At 45.3% G+C, this 13,612-nt stretch overlaps 2 protein-coding genes across 7 annotated transcripts in view; one reads left to right on the top strand and one right to left on the bottom strand.

Annotated features, from left to right (window-relative positions):
- LOC115188406 (transmembrane protein 60) overlaps positions 1-13,612 on the bottom strand; it is a 426,277-nt gene that overhangs the window by 128,629 nt on the left and 284,036 nt on the right. The gene's annotated exons all lie outside the window — the stretch shown is intronic.
- The window catches only part of LOC115188400 (gamma-secretase-activating protein), a 35,066-nt gene continuing 24,567 nt past the window's right edge, over positions 3,114-13,612 (top strand). The window contains exons 1-18 of one of the 6 annotated variants that reach the window (XR_003876405.1): positions 3,114-3,539; positions 3,679-3,749; positions 5,024-5,080; positions 5,678-5,747; positions 6,166-6,213; positions 6,736-6,824; positions 6,984-7,053; positions 7,215-7,264; positions 7,356-7,460; positions 8,312-8,368; positions 8,467-8,513; positions 8,645-8,730; positions 8,866-8,868; positions 9,626-9,703; positions 9,850-9,933; positions 10,862-10,954; positions 11,856-11,997; positions 12,269-12,356. Coding sequence is in view for 4 of the 6 variants with exons in the window: in XM_029747216.1 (XP_029603076.1) it covers positions 3,452-3,539; positions 3,679-3,749; positions 5,024-5,080; positions 5,678-5,747; positions 6,166-6,213; positions 6,736-6,824; positions 6,984-7,053; positions 7,215-7,264; positions 7,356-7,460; positions 8,312-8,368; positions 8,467-8,513; positions 8,645-8,730; positions 8,866-8,868; positions 9,626-9,703; positions 9,850-9,933; positions 10,862-10,954; positions 11,856-11,997; positions 12,269-12,356 (1,326 nt within the window). In the remaining 2 variants the exon portion in view is untranslated. The remainder of the gene's footprint in view (positions 3,540-3,678; positions 3,750-5,023; positions 5,081-5,677; positions 5,748-6,165; positions 6,214-6,735; positions 6,825-6,983; positions 7,054-7,214; positions 7,265-7,355; positions 7,461-8,311; positions 8,369-8,466; positions 8,514-8,644; positions 8,731-8,865; positions 8,869-9,625; positions 9,704-9,849; positions 9,934-10,861; positions 10,955-11,855; positions 11,998-12,268; positions 12,357-13,612) is intronic. The other 5 variants (XM_029747216.1, XR_003876404.1, XM_029747212.1 and 2 more) reach the window with 5 other exon arrangements.

Here is a 13,612-nt window from a genome sequence, read left to right as displayed (position 1 = left end):
AGGGGGCACTCATCATTCCCCACATGCCCAGTGAGTACCAGTCATACCTGAGTCACACCAGCTCAACAATAGAATGGAGCCATGTCAAATGCAGGTACAGTACATTGTAGATACACTTACCATCACTTGTATACAGTCGTGGGCAAAAGTTTTGAGAATGACACATTAATTTTCACAAAGTCTGCTGCCTCAGTGTCTTTAGATATTTTTGTCAGATGTTACTATGGAATACTGAAGTATAATTACAAGCATTTCATACGTGTCAAAGGCTTTTATTGACAATTACATGAAGTTGATGCAAAGAGTCAATATTTGCAGTGTTGACCCTTCTTTTTCAAGACCTCTGCAATCCGCCCTGGTATGCTGTCAATTAACTTCTGGGCCACATCCTGACTGATGGCAGCCCGTTCTTGCATAATCAATGCTTGGAGTTTGTCAGAATTTGTGGGTTTTTGTTTGTCCACCCGCCTCTTGAGGATTGACCACAAGTTCTCAATGGGTTTAAGGTCTGGGGAGTTTCCTGCCCATGGACCCAAAATATCTATGTTTTGTTCCCCGAGCCACTTAGTTATCACTTTTGCCTTATGGCAAGGTGCTCCATCATGCTGGAAAAGGCATTGTTCGTCACCAAACTGTTCCTGGATGGTTGGGAGAAGATGCTCTCGGAGGATGTGTTGGTACCATTCTTTATTCATGGCTGTGTTCTTAGGCAAAATTGTGAGTGAGCCCACTCCTTTGGCTGAGAAGCAACCCCACACATGAATGGTCTCAGGATGCTTTACTGTTGGCATGACACAGGACTGATGGTAGCGCTCACCTTGTCTTCTCCGGACAAGCTTTTTTCCCGATGCCCCAAACAATCGGAAAGGGGATTCATCAGAGAAAATGACTTTGCCCCAGTCCTCAGCAGTCCAGTCCCTGTACCTTTTGAAAATATCAATCTGTCTCTTATGTTTTTCCTGGAGATAAGTGGCTTTTTTTCTGCCCTTCTTGACACCAGGCCATCCTCCAAAAGTCTTCGCCTCACTTTGCGTGCAAATGCACTCACATCTGCCTGCTGCCATTCCTGAGCAAGCTCTGTACTGATGGTGCCCCGATCCCGCAGGTGAATCAACTTTAGGAGATGGTCCTGGAGCTTGCTTGTCACGTCCTGACCAGCAGAGGGAGCAATTGGATTAGTTTTGGTCAGGATGTGGCAGGGTTTTGTGTGTTAAGTGTTGTGTTGGTGATTGGACTCCCAATTGAAGGCAGGTGTGTTGAGTTGCCTTTGATTGGGAGTCCTATATAGTAGTGTGTGTTTTTCTTTGGGGTTGTGGGTAGTTGTTTTTGCACTGCGTTTGTTAGCCTGCAAAACTGTTGCTGTCGTGAGTATCATTTATTGTTTTTCCTGTGGATGCCTTACTTGAGTTTATTAAAAGTATGAGTATTCACATTCCTGCTGCGCCTTGGTCCATTCCTAACGACAAGTGTTACATTGCTGGACTTTCTTGGGCGCCCTGAAGCCTTCTTCCCAACAATTGAACCGCTCTCCTTGAAGTTCTTGATGATCCCATAAATGGTTGATTTAGGTGCAATCTTCCTGGCAGCAATATCCTTGCCTGTGAAGCCCTTTTTGTGCAAAGCAATGATGATGGCATGTGTTTCCTTGCAGGTAACCATGGTTGACAAAGGAAGAACAATGATTCCAAGCACCACCCTCCTTTTGAAGCTTCCAGTCTGTTATTTGAACTCAATCAGCATGACAGAGTGATCTCCAGCCTTGTCCTCGTCAACACTCACACCTGTGTTAACGAGAGAATCACTGACATGATGTCAGCTGGTCCTTTTGTGGCATGGCTGAAATGCAGTGGAAATGTTTTTGGGGGGATTCAGTTCATTTGCATGGCAAAGAGGGATTTTGCAATTAATTGCAATTCATCTGATCACTCTTCATAACATTCTGGAGTATATGCAAATTGCCATCATACAAACTGAGGCAGCAGACTTTGTGAAAATTAATATTTGTGTCACTCTCAAAACTTTTGGCCACGACTGTACACTGTAGGTACACTTCCACACAAGCTGATCCTAGACCTGTGCCTACAGGAAACTACAACAATGTATACTCCCAGGGCCATCTCTAGGACCTCCCAGGAAGCCAACCATACACCAGGAAGAGGATGTTAATTACTGTAAGATAATTGGACATTGTATGAGTCAAGTTGATGGTAGCTCAGTTATAATGTGTCTAGAGTCATGTTGATGGTAACTCAGTTATAATGTATCTAGAGTCATGTTGATGGTAACCCAGTTATAATGTATCTAGAGTCATGTTGATGGTGACTCAGTAGTTGTAGCTGATGCAATACCTAATAATCTGAGCAGTTTCACACGTTTCCATTTGAAATGTATACATAATATAGGATGCATGGTGCCTCAGTAATAAACTGCTTTGAGATGTCCCTACTAAGTGCTAGAGGAGTCACTACAGACACTTTGGTTCGAATCCAGGCTGTATCACAACCGGCCGTGATTGGGAGTCCCATAGGGCGGCGCACAATTGGCCCAGCGTCGTCCGGGTTCGGCTGGTGTAGGCCGTCATTGCAAATAAGAATTTGTTCTTAACTGACTTGCCTAGTTAAGTAAAGGTTAAAGTAAAAGTAAAATGAAAAAATAAGCTACTGTAGGTTCATTCAGAACAGTGTCCGGCTCGCATGAGGTTTTCTATACACTACCGCCACCGTGTGGGTACAAAGCTGGATTGCAGATTTGATGAAAATCGAACTTGAGACAGTGCTGATATAACTAGCCTAATTTATTGTCAGGTGGTATTATATAGCGCTATGACTAGTAGATTGAATGGTCAATGAGGGGCACAAAGACACCAACATAGCAAAACGACTATAAAGTAGGGCTATTGTGAAAGTTAAATAAACAGCCTTCTGTGTTTGTGTATGTTTTGCCCTCTGGTGGTCGCACAGCACCTCCATAGTTTTATGTTGTCTATAATCAGGTGACACACAGCCCAGGCAGGCAGCAAAGGCGGTGAGACGTTCTGATCCACCGGAGTGATCGCTTGTCCGGCCTATCAGAGCGGGCGTCTCCGCTGTCTGACCCGAGAGGGAGGGCTCTATGAACAGGGCGACCTGTCAATATTGTTCCGTGTGAAGTTGAGTAAATTACTGTGTGGCTGCAGATCTCAAGGGAAGTGATTCCCTTTTAAATCACGCCTTCTGCTTTGTTTTCGGTGCGTAAAACACTGCTTAAACGGCTACTGGACTATCATCAACACGTAATTTACAACTATCACATGATGCCTCATTATATGATGAGTTGGAACTTGAGGCTATAGGGATGACATCTTCCGGATAGTGGGAAATCGCCGAGGCTCTAATTGAAGGGATTTCTTCGTAGTGTTTGATGCATAATAGACGTGGGAATCAGTACGTTGTGGAGGAGGTCAACCGCACACATGTTGCAACTAAGCGCAACTTTCGATTTGCAGCAGGATGTGGTGTCAAGGATATTTAAGAAAGAGGCGACTGTAGGAAGAACCGAAGGTAAGAGCTATCTGGTTGTTTCGCTCGACCGATATCGTAAACCTATACTTTGTGCCTTTACGCACAAGGTGACAATGTGTGACAAATACCATGATAGTAGTGACACATGTAATGGAAAAATATATTTTTTCCTCTACAGAAAACTCAGGGATCGTTGACACTCGGATCCTCAACATTGAAAGGGATGGAGGAGTGCTCTACTCCTGGATAGTAAGTGGACACTGGGCATGGGGCCAATTCACATAGCATTATAATGGACAGGTCCAGCGGGACGTTCCACACATAACCAACAGTGCGCTCTTCGGGACGTGGTGGGAACATTCCATCTGTCTAGGGTGCATCCCAATGGTACCCTATTCCTTATAGTGCAGCATCCCAATGCCACCCTATTCCCTATAGTGCAGCACCCCAATGCCACCCTATTCCCTATAGTGCAGCATCCCAATGCCACCCTATTCCTTATAGTGCAGCATCCCAATGCCACCCTATACCCTATAGTGCAGCATCCCAATGCCACCCTATTCCCTATAGTGCAGCATCCCAATGCCACCCTATTCCTTATAGTGCAGCATCCCAATGCCACCCTATTCCTTATAGTGCAGCACCCCAATGCCACCCTATTCCTTATAGTGCAGCACCCCAATGCCACCCTATTCCTTATAGTGCAGTACCCCAATGCCACCCTATTCCTTATAGTGCAGCACCCCAATGCCACCCTATTCCTTATAGTGCAGCACCCCAATGCCACCCTATTCCTTATAGTGCAGCACCCCAATGCCACCCTATTCCTTATAGTGCAGCATCCCAATGCCACCCTATTCCCTATAGTGCAGCACCCCAATGCCACCCTATTCCTTATAGTGCAGCATCCCAATGCCACCCTATTCCTTATAGTGCAGCACCCCAATGCCACCCTATTCCTTATAGTGCACTACTTTTGACCAGGGATACTTTTGACCATAGGGATCTGGTCAAAAGAAGTGCACTATGTAGGGGATAGGGTGCCATTGGGACGTAGGCTCCAAATAAAAGCCCAAAGACTCATGACAGACCATTGCAGCTGAATAAGATACTGGTTAAGAGCTACTGGTTAAGAGCTGCTGGTTAAGAGCTACTGGTTAAGAGCTACTGGTTAAGAGCTACTGGTTAAGAGCTGCTGGTTAAGAGCTGCTGGTTAAGAGCTGCTGGTTAAGAGCTACTGGTTAAGAGCTACTGGTTAAGAGCTGCTGGTTAAGAGCTACTGGTTAAGAGCTACTGGTTAAGAGCTACTGGTTAAGAGGTATTCCGTTTCCTTGTTGAAGAAGTATCCTCAGACTGCAGGAGTGTTAAGCCCTACATAGACAGCTGAGATTACATGGGCATAAGTATAGGTCATTACACACACACACACACACACACACACACACACACACACACACACACACACACACACACAGTCATTATGAGCCATAATGGCTTTCCTCCTCCCTCCTCTCATCTCTCAGGGGGCAACAGGGACCACCAGGATCGGGAAATACGAGCCCAATACCAGACAGAATAAGGTAGAGCTTCCTCTGTGTGGGTGTGTGTGTGTGACTGTGTGTGTTTGACTGTGAGTGTGTGACAATAAGAGTGAGTGAGTGAGTGGGTGAGTATATGTGTATATGCCAGCACATAGTCTTAATGGAATGTGAGGTTACTCCTGGTACACTGCCTGATCAACACCAGCTGTTTGTAGTGTTCATCATGGGCCCTAACCCCTCTCCCCTGTCCCCTTACCCCTCCCCCCTAACCCCTCCTCTAACCCCTGTCCCCTGTCCCCTTACCCCTCTCCCCTAACCCCTCCTCTAACCCCTCTCCCTTACACCTCTCCCCTCTCCCCTTACCCCTCTCCCCTAACCCCTCTCCCCTTACCCCTCTCCCCTAACCCCTCTCCCCTTTCACCTCTCCCCTCTCCCCTCTCCCCTAACCCCTCTCCCCTCTCCCCTTACACCTCTCCCCTCTCCCCTTACACCTCTCCCCTCTCCCCTTACACCTCTCCCCTAACCCCTCTCCCCTAACCCCTCTCCCCTTTCACCTCTCCCCTCTCCCCTAACCCCTCTCCCCTCTCCCCTTACACCTCTCCCCTCTCCCCTAAACCCTCTCCCCTCTCTTCACAGCTCCTCTACACATTTGACAAGCAAGTGTGTGTCAGCAGCTGTTCTCTGAATAAGGAGGAGACTCTGCTGGGTAAGGACCTGTTCATGGACTTAGAAATAGAATGCGTAGAACATGGAGATACATGAATTGTTCTATTGAATTCTATGGTGTCGAACAGATAAAGCTCTAGAATCCATGGTATTCTAATTCTATGTAACACACATGCGTAGTACAAAGACACACAGACAGTGAAACAAGAATCCTCACTAAAGTGTTGAGCCAGTGTCTCCTCCGCTAGTGTGTCAGTGTTAGACTAGATACAGGTTTTCCTACATATAGCCTACTGATATTTCCAGTCCAAGATTGTGATCACCCCGTAGGAGTATCTTATCATCACGAGAGAGGAACAATGTCTTGTGACTGAGCCGACAGCCAAGAGCCATTGTATTGAAGTCACGTCACTGAACCCACATCAACTCACATACTTGTCTTTTAATCTCATTTTTAGCGGTCAGTTTGGCACAGAGGACAAGAACAGAGGAGCGCCTTAGACCAGGTACCTGTCTCCCCTTGGCTCGACCCCCCCCCCCCCTCCCCCACACACACACACCTCCCAACGCTGATACAAACAAACACAGAAGCTGAAGATTAGAGAAATGCAACTAGACAGATAACCATGTAAATCTACAGTGTTATGAAGAGGGAAGTGGTAAGCTATATCCTGCTGATGACTAGCTCTCTGTTTCCCTCTGGTTCTCTCTGAGCCTATAGGGAAACAGACCCGTGGCTGTATTCACTACAACTCTAATAGTCAGATGGGAAACATTCAGGATGTTATTAAGTATCTATCCACACATGCACCACAGGTTTTTAAGTGTTTCAAGTGTACTCTACACGACAGGTTCAAACTGTACACAACTATTGGCTGTAGGCCGCACTACATCGGTCACCTGTGTGTGTTGGAGTGAGTAACAGTTATCACACGGGCAGCGCTGGCAGTGAAGCAGTTTCTGCTGTTTCAGGTCAGTGAACTTAATCATTACCATATTTAACACCTTTCCCATTGTTCTACTCCTAGTTTCAAAATGTCTGACCCTCCTCATTGAGATCCATCCCATTAACAACACTAAGGTCCTGAAGGCTGTCGACTGCCGGGTCAGAGTTCAGGTATAGAGCTGTATTGTTTTGTACTGGACTCTATTGTACTCTTATCAGGAACACCTATTACAATAAGCTTCCCCTCAGTTGTTATTACATTGATGTAACAATGTGCTATAACATAGTTATACTACAAAGATACTACCAGTCATCTTTGGTTTCATACAGTTCATCCATCCAGACACAGAGAGGGACTCAGTGCTGGAGAGTCACCTGCTGCTGGTAGCAGAAGATGGCTGTGAGTATCTGGGAAGTCAAGTGGTGTCAAATCTCTGAGGGTCACAGCTTTTAACTATGATAGTACAAAGACATTAGCTGACACTGTTTTCTGTTTTTGGGAGAGTTTGGCTACTGGGCCTTCAGGGTTTAGGCTTTGAACTTTGACCTTTGACCTTTCAGATGTGGAGCAGCTCCATGTGATGCTGGTCAGACAAGAGGGTTACAGAGTGGTAAGAAACACTGTCACAGACTATAGAGAGCTGGAATGGAATGCAACTGTTCCGTAGTGACATCACTTCCTGTTGACTGGTGTTCTAACAGGTGATGTTGAACCCAGAGTGCCTGGCCAAAGACAGGGTGGCAGAGGAGTTCAGCTGGGTCCAGTGGGACAGCCAGACACAGAGACTCTTCTACCTCACACACAGGGTAACATACCATTATATACAGTACCAGTCAAAAGTGTGTACACACCTACTCATTCAAGGGTTTTTCTTTATTTTTACTATTTTCTACATGGTAGAATAATAGTGAAGACATCAACACTATGAAATAACACATAAGGAATCATGTAGTAACCAAAAAAGTGTTAAACAAATCTAAATATATTTTATATTTGAGATTCTTCAAAGTAGCCAGCCTTTGCCTTGATGACAGCTTTGCACTGTTGGCATTCTCTCAACCAGCTTCACCTGGAATGCTTTTACAAAAGTCTTGAAGGAGTTCCAACATATGCTGATCACTTGTTGGCTGCTTTTCCTTCACTCTGCGGTCCAACTCATCCCAAACCATCTCAATTGGGTTGAGTTCGGGTGATTGTGGAGGCCAGTTAAACTGATCCAGCACTTCATCACTCTCCTTGGTCAAATAGCCCTTACACAGCCTGGAGGTGTGTTGGGTCATTGTCCTGTTGAAAAACAAATGATAGTCCCCATTAAGCACAAACCAAAGTAGGGTGGCTACTTTAAAGAATCTCAAATATAAAATATATTTGGATTTGTTTAACACTTATTTGGTTACTACATGATTCCATATGTGTTATTTCATAGTTATGTCTTCACTATTATTCTACAATGTAGAAAATAGTAAAAAATAAAGAAAAACCCTTGAATGAGTAGGTGTGTCCTACCTTTTGACTGGTGCTGTAGGTAACACACTGTAGGCTCTGATCTGGGCAACAACACCTTCAACTAACATGTTCTATTTCTGTTGAATTGTGAAGAAGAATGCAGAAATTCCAACTGATAATGCAATAATGATCTCCCTTCTTTCTCTGTCAGGAAAAAGCTGTGCTGAAATGTGTGCAATTCTACCATGACCACAACTGTGAGACCTTGGTGAGACTAGCAGCAGAAATCATTTAATCATGAACACTTTATGGGTAGTGTTTGATTTCAGGTCAGGCTACTTAATGCTTCCCCCTCTTTCCTGACAGTTTGAGCTTGAACTGGAGTTGCCCTCTAACCCTTTCACCTGTATGAGGTAAGAATGAAAAGTAACATTAAATAAGATAACTTTTCAGCTAAACTGTGTATTTCCTGAAAACAGTTCATCAATATTCAGCAATTTCTGGTGATGCTGTATGGATAACTCCTTATGTGTTTGACCCCTAGGTTTGTTAACCTGGGCTTTGACCATCACCAAGAGACACAGCATGAACGGGAGGAGATGAGGATGCTGGTGATCACCAATAAAACAGGCAGGTTTCGGTTAAACATAAACTAATTCACCTCCATACTGTACTGTATTGATAATGTTCTATGCTCGGAGAACATTCCTCTTTCATTGAGTTTGTCATTACTTTTTGTTTGACATGGGACGTGAATGGAAACAGAGGGTAAGTGCTGTAGCTACTGTGATCTAGATGAACTGTGTCACTCCTTGATCAATGGACAGTTCAGTACAATCACACTCACTTCACAGAGCCCAGATTTATAGAACTTCTCAATTCTAAAGATTGCATTAGTCAAGCTGCACAATTGGAAATGCTGCAGGCTTCTCAATCGTAAAAATAATTTGTGTTTCTTTGAAAGGCCTATCAAATCTAAAGATGGTTGACGACGGCCCAGGGCCAGGAACATAATCACTTCACTGTGCTACTTATTCCAAATGACATTCAAGATTCAACCATTAAAACACTGTTGCTTTTAATAAGACCCCAATCAATACCACATTGTTAAAATGCTATCCTTCTGCTTCTTCTGCTGCTTCTGCTTCTCCTTCTGGTTCTGGTTCTTCTTCTGGTTCTGCTTCTTCTGCTTCTTCTGCTTCTCCTTCTTCTGCTTCTTCTGCTTCTTCTGCTTCTGCTTCTTCTGCTTCTTCTGCTTCTTCTGCTTCTCCTTCTGGTTCTGGTTCTTCTTCTGCTTCTTCTTCTGCTGCTTCATCTGCTTCTCCTTCTTCTGCTTCTTCTGCTTCTTCTGCTTCTCCTTCTGGTTCTTCTTCTGCTTCTGCTTCTTCTGCTTCTTCTGCTTCTCCTTCTGCTTCTTCTTCTGCTGCTTCATCTGCTTCTGCTTCTTCTGCTTCTTCTTTGTATTAATTATGTTGTTAGAGTGTAATTGGTTGTTTTAATACCTGATCCTTACTGTTGATTGCAGGGAGTATGTGTGTGTGTTACAGCCAGTCTGCTTGTGCCAACCAGGAGATCACATACACCATAGTCCTGGTGCACAGAGGTTCAGTATTATACGTCTTACCATGTTGCATTAGTTCCATACATTATTCACAAATGACTAATTAAGTTCTGTTAGTGAAAATCCAAAGTTCTTCTAAGTTTCGAGTTGTACATTGTAATCTACCAGAGCCTCTCTGTCCTCTACAGGCTGCAGTAAAACGTTCTCAGTGGCTCTGGATGGCACCCCTAGTCCATGTAGTACAGATCTCCTCCCTCTCTTCATCCCTATAGGTCAGTCAACACATCTGTCTCACAGACATCCTGTCCATCCTATCACAGCCCTTTCAGAACCTGCTGGAACACTCCCACACAGCCCATCCATCCTATCACAGCCCCTTCAGAACCTGCTGGAACACTCCCACACAGCCCATCCATCCTATCACTACCCCTTCAGAACCTGCTGGAACACTCCCACACAGCCCATCCATCCTATCACTACCCCTTCAGAACCTGCTGGAACACTCCCACACAGCCCATCCATCCTATCACTACCCCTTCAGAACCTGCTGGAACACTCCCACACAGCCCATCCATCCTATCACTACCCCTTCAGAACCCACTGGAACACTCCCACACAGCCCATCCATCCTATCACTACCCCTTCAGAACCCACTGGAACACTCCCATACAGCCGATCCATCCTATCACTACCCCTTCAGAACCTGCTGGAACACTCTCACACAGCCCATCCATCCTATCACTACCCCTTCAGAACCTGCTGGAACACTCCCACACAGCCCATCCATCCTATCACTACCCCTTCAGAACCTGCTGGAACACTCTCACACAGCCCATCCATCCTATCACTACCCCTTCAGAACCTGCTGGAACACTCCCACACAGCCCATCCATCCTATCACAGCCCCTTCAGAACCTGCTGGAACACTCTCACACAGCCCATCCATCCTATCACTACCCCTTCAGAACCTGCTGGAACACTCCCACACAGCCGATCCATCCTATCACAGCCCCTGATAGTGCTACTTCTACTTGGCCCCGAGGAAGTGGTTTTAGGAGTTATTTTTGATAAGATGTTTATTATTATTGTACAGTAGACATTTACATAAGAGAACAAAGAAATAAACCAACCCAAAACATTTGAGGTCAGTCCAAGATGGCTGATGAATAAACGTAGACTAGCCTGCTGTTCTCTGTCCAGGTTACTACGTGGTCGTCTACCTGGCTGGTCACTTCCTGCACTGCATCAACACCAGACAACAGGAGCTGCTCTGCCACAGTCTCTTCCTCTCAGGTAAGGCTAGACCTGGGGCATGTTCATCAGGACACACCGTAGCCAATTGTTTTGCAATGGAAAAGGAAATGTCGTTTTTTTTTCCGGTTGAGAGACCTCTGTGTTTCACTCCATTACGTGTCTATGAACACGACCCTGGTTACCAACACAAGTGGACTATATGAGGATAGGGAGTCATTAGAGATGCAGCCCAAGTGTGTGTTTGTTAATCTGGCCTATGTATAACTGTGTTGCAGGTGTTGATGATGGCCTCAGTGTAACTGTGTTGCAGGTGTTGATGATGGCCTCAGTGTAACTGTGTTACAGGTGTTGATGATGGCCTCAGTGTAACTGTGTTACAGGTGTTGATGATGGCCTCAGTGCAACTGTGTTACAGGTGTTGATGATGGCCTCAGTGTAACTGTGTTACAGGTGTTGATGATGGCCTCAGTGCAACTGTGTTACAGGTGTTGATGATGGCCTCAGTGTAACTGTGTTACAGGTGTTGATGATGGCCTCAGTGTAACTGTGTTACAGGTGTTGATGATGGCCTCAGTGTAACTGTGTTACAGGTGTTGATGATGGCCTCAGTGTAACTGTGTTACAGGTGTTGATGATGGCCTCAGTGTAACTGTGTTACAGGTGTTGATGATGGCCTCAGTATAACTGTGTTACAGGTGTTGATGATGGCCTCAGTGTAACTGTGTTACAGGTGTTGATGATGGCCTATGTATAACTGTGTTACAGGTGTTGATGATGGCCTCAGTGTAACTGTGTTACAGGTGTTGATGATGGCCTCAGTGTAACTGTGTTACAGGTGTTGATGATGGCCTCAGTGTAACTGTGTTACAGGTGTTGATGATGGCCTCAGTGTAACTGTGTTACAGGTGTTGATGATGGCCTATGTGTAACTGTGTTACAGGTGTTGATGCAGAGCTGGGTGTGTTGGGATCAGACAGTGTGGTGTTGTCTCTACCTGAGTCCTCTCTGCTGGACCTGAACACAGGCAGGATGTACACTGTAGACCTCAACCCATCCTTCCTAATGGACCTACTGCACTGCAGGTACAATGGAGTAGAATGGAATGGAATAACATAGAATAACAGAATACAATATAGCTCAATCCATTGTTGAATGGAAAATGGTCTTGAGTGTTGGAGTGTGTATTTCATGCTTACTGCATGTAGAAAGTACTGGCGTATTGGGTATTATAGTGATGCTACACTTCACACTCTGTTTATGTAGTATTCATGATGTCTTTGCTGTATGCTCTGTGCTGTATGCTCTGTGCTGTATGCTCTGTGCTGTATGCTCTGTGCTGTATGCTCTGTGCTGTAGCCACAGTAGACCTGACGCTCAACGCCTGGCTGCCCTGCACTGTCTGCTGCTCTACATGGGACCCAACGCTGCACTACAACTGAAGGTAGGAGATGCAAGCAAAACCCCTGAGAACACTTTGCTCAGAGAGAGCAAGAGAGACACAGTGTTTTAAAAAAATATATATATATATTTCACCTTTATTTAACCAGGTAGGCTAGTTGAGAACAAGTTCTCATTTACAACTGCGACCTGGCCAAGATAAAGCAACCTAGGTATTTGTAGCTGTCCACATATTCCAAGTCAGAACCGTCCAGAGTAGTGATGCTGGATGGGCGGGCAGGTGCAGGCAGCGATCGGTTGAAGAGCATGCATTTAGTTTTACTTGCATTTAAGAGCAGTTGGAGGCCACGGAAGGAGAGTTGTATGGCATTGAAGCTCGTCTGGAGGTTAGTTAACACAGTGTCCAAAGAGGGGCCAGAAGTATACAGAATGGTGTCGTCTGCGTAGAGGTGGATCAGAGAATCACCAGCAGCAAGAGCGACATCATTGATGTATACAGAGAAGAGAGTCGGCCCGAGAATTGAACCCTGTGGCACCCCCATAGAGACTGCCAGAGGCCCGGACAACAGGCCATCCGATTTGGCACACTGAACTCTTATCAGAGAAGTAGTTGGTGAACCAGGCGAGGCAATCAATTTGAGAAACCAAGGCTGTTGAGTCTGCTGATAAGAATGTGGTGATTGACGGAGTCGAAAGCCTTGGCCAGGTCGATGAATACGGCTGCACAATAATGTCTTTTATCGATGGCGGTTATGATATCAAGGACCTTGAGCGTGGCTGAGGTGCACCCATGACCAGCTCTGAAACCAGATTGCTTAGTGGAGAAGGTACGGTGGGATTCAGTATGGTCGGTGATCTGTTTGTTAACTTGGCTTTCGAAGACCTTAGAAAGACAGGGTAGGATAGATATAGGTCTGTAGCAGTTTGGGTCTAGAGTGTCTCCCACTTTGAAGAGTGTGTGAGATAGAGAGAGATGTTTTGGAGGGAGAAGTTCAGGACTGGGTTCTGACCATGAGTCAGGTTGTTTATAATAGAGAAAGTGCTGCACTTGAAATTTCCATCTGCAGTATTTGTTCTAAACGGTGTCTCTGTGGCCATGACAACTCACTAACACAGTTAGAGAGGTAACCCGTCTTAGAGGTCCATGAGGACGAGTCTGCTGTTGGTTTATCAGTTCTGTGGAAACCCCTTAGATAACATGGCTTAATACATGTGTGGTAACACTGGAATTACTATAGTAACAATACTTCACCAAGATGATGTTACATAGCATAGCACTGCTGTTACTTCATGTGTTTT

Source organism: Salmo trutta, unplaced genomic scaffold (assembly GCF_901001165.1).
Source record: "Salmo trutta unplaced genomic scaffold, fSalTru1.1, whole genome shotgun sequence".
In the NCBI taxonomy this organism is placed as follows: Eukaryota; Metazoa; Chordata; class Actinopteri; order Salmoniformes; family Salmonidae; genus Salmo; species Salmo trutta.
This window is presented reverse-complemented; position numbering and strand designations above follow the sequence as displayed.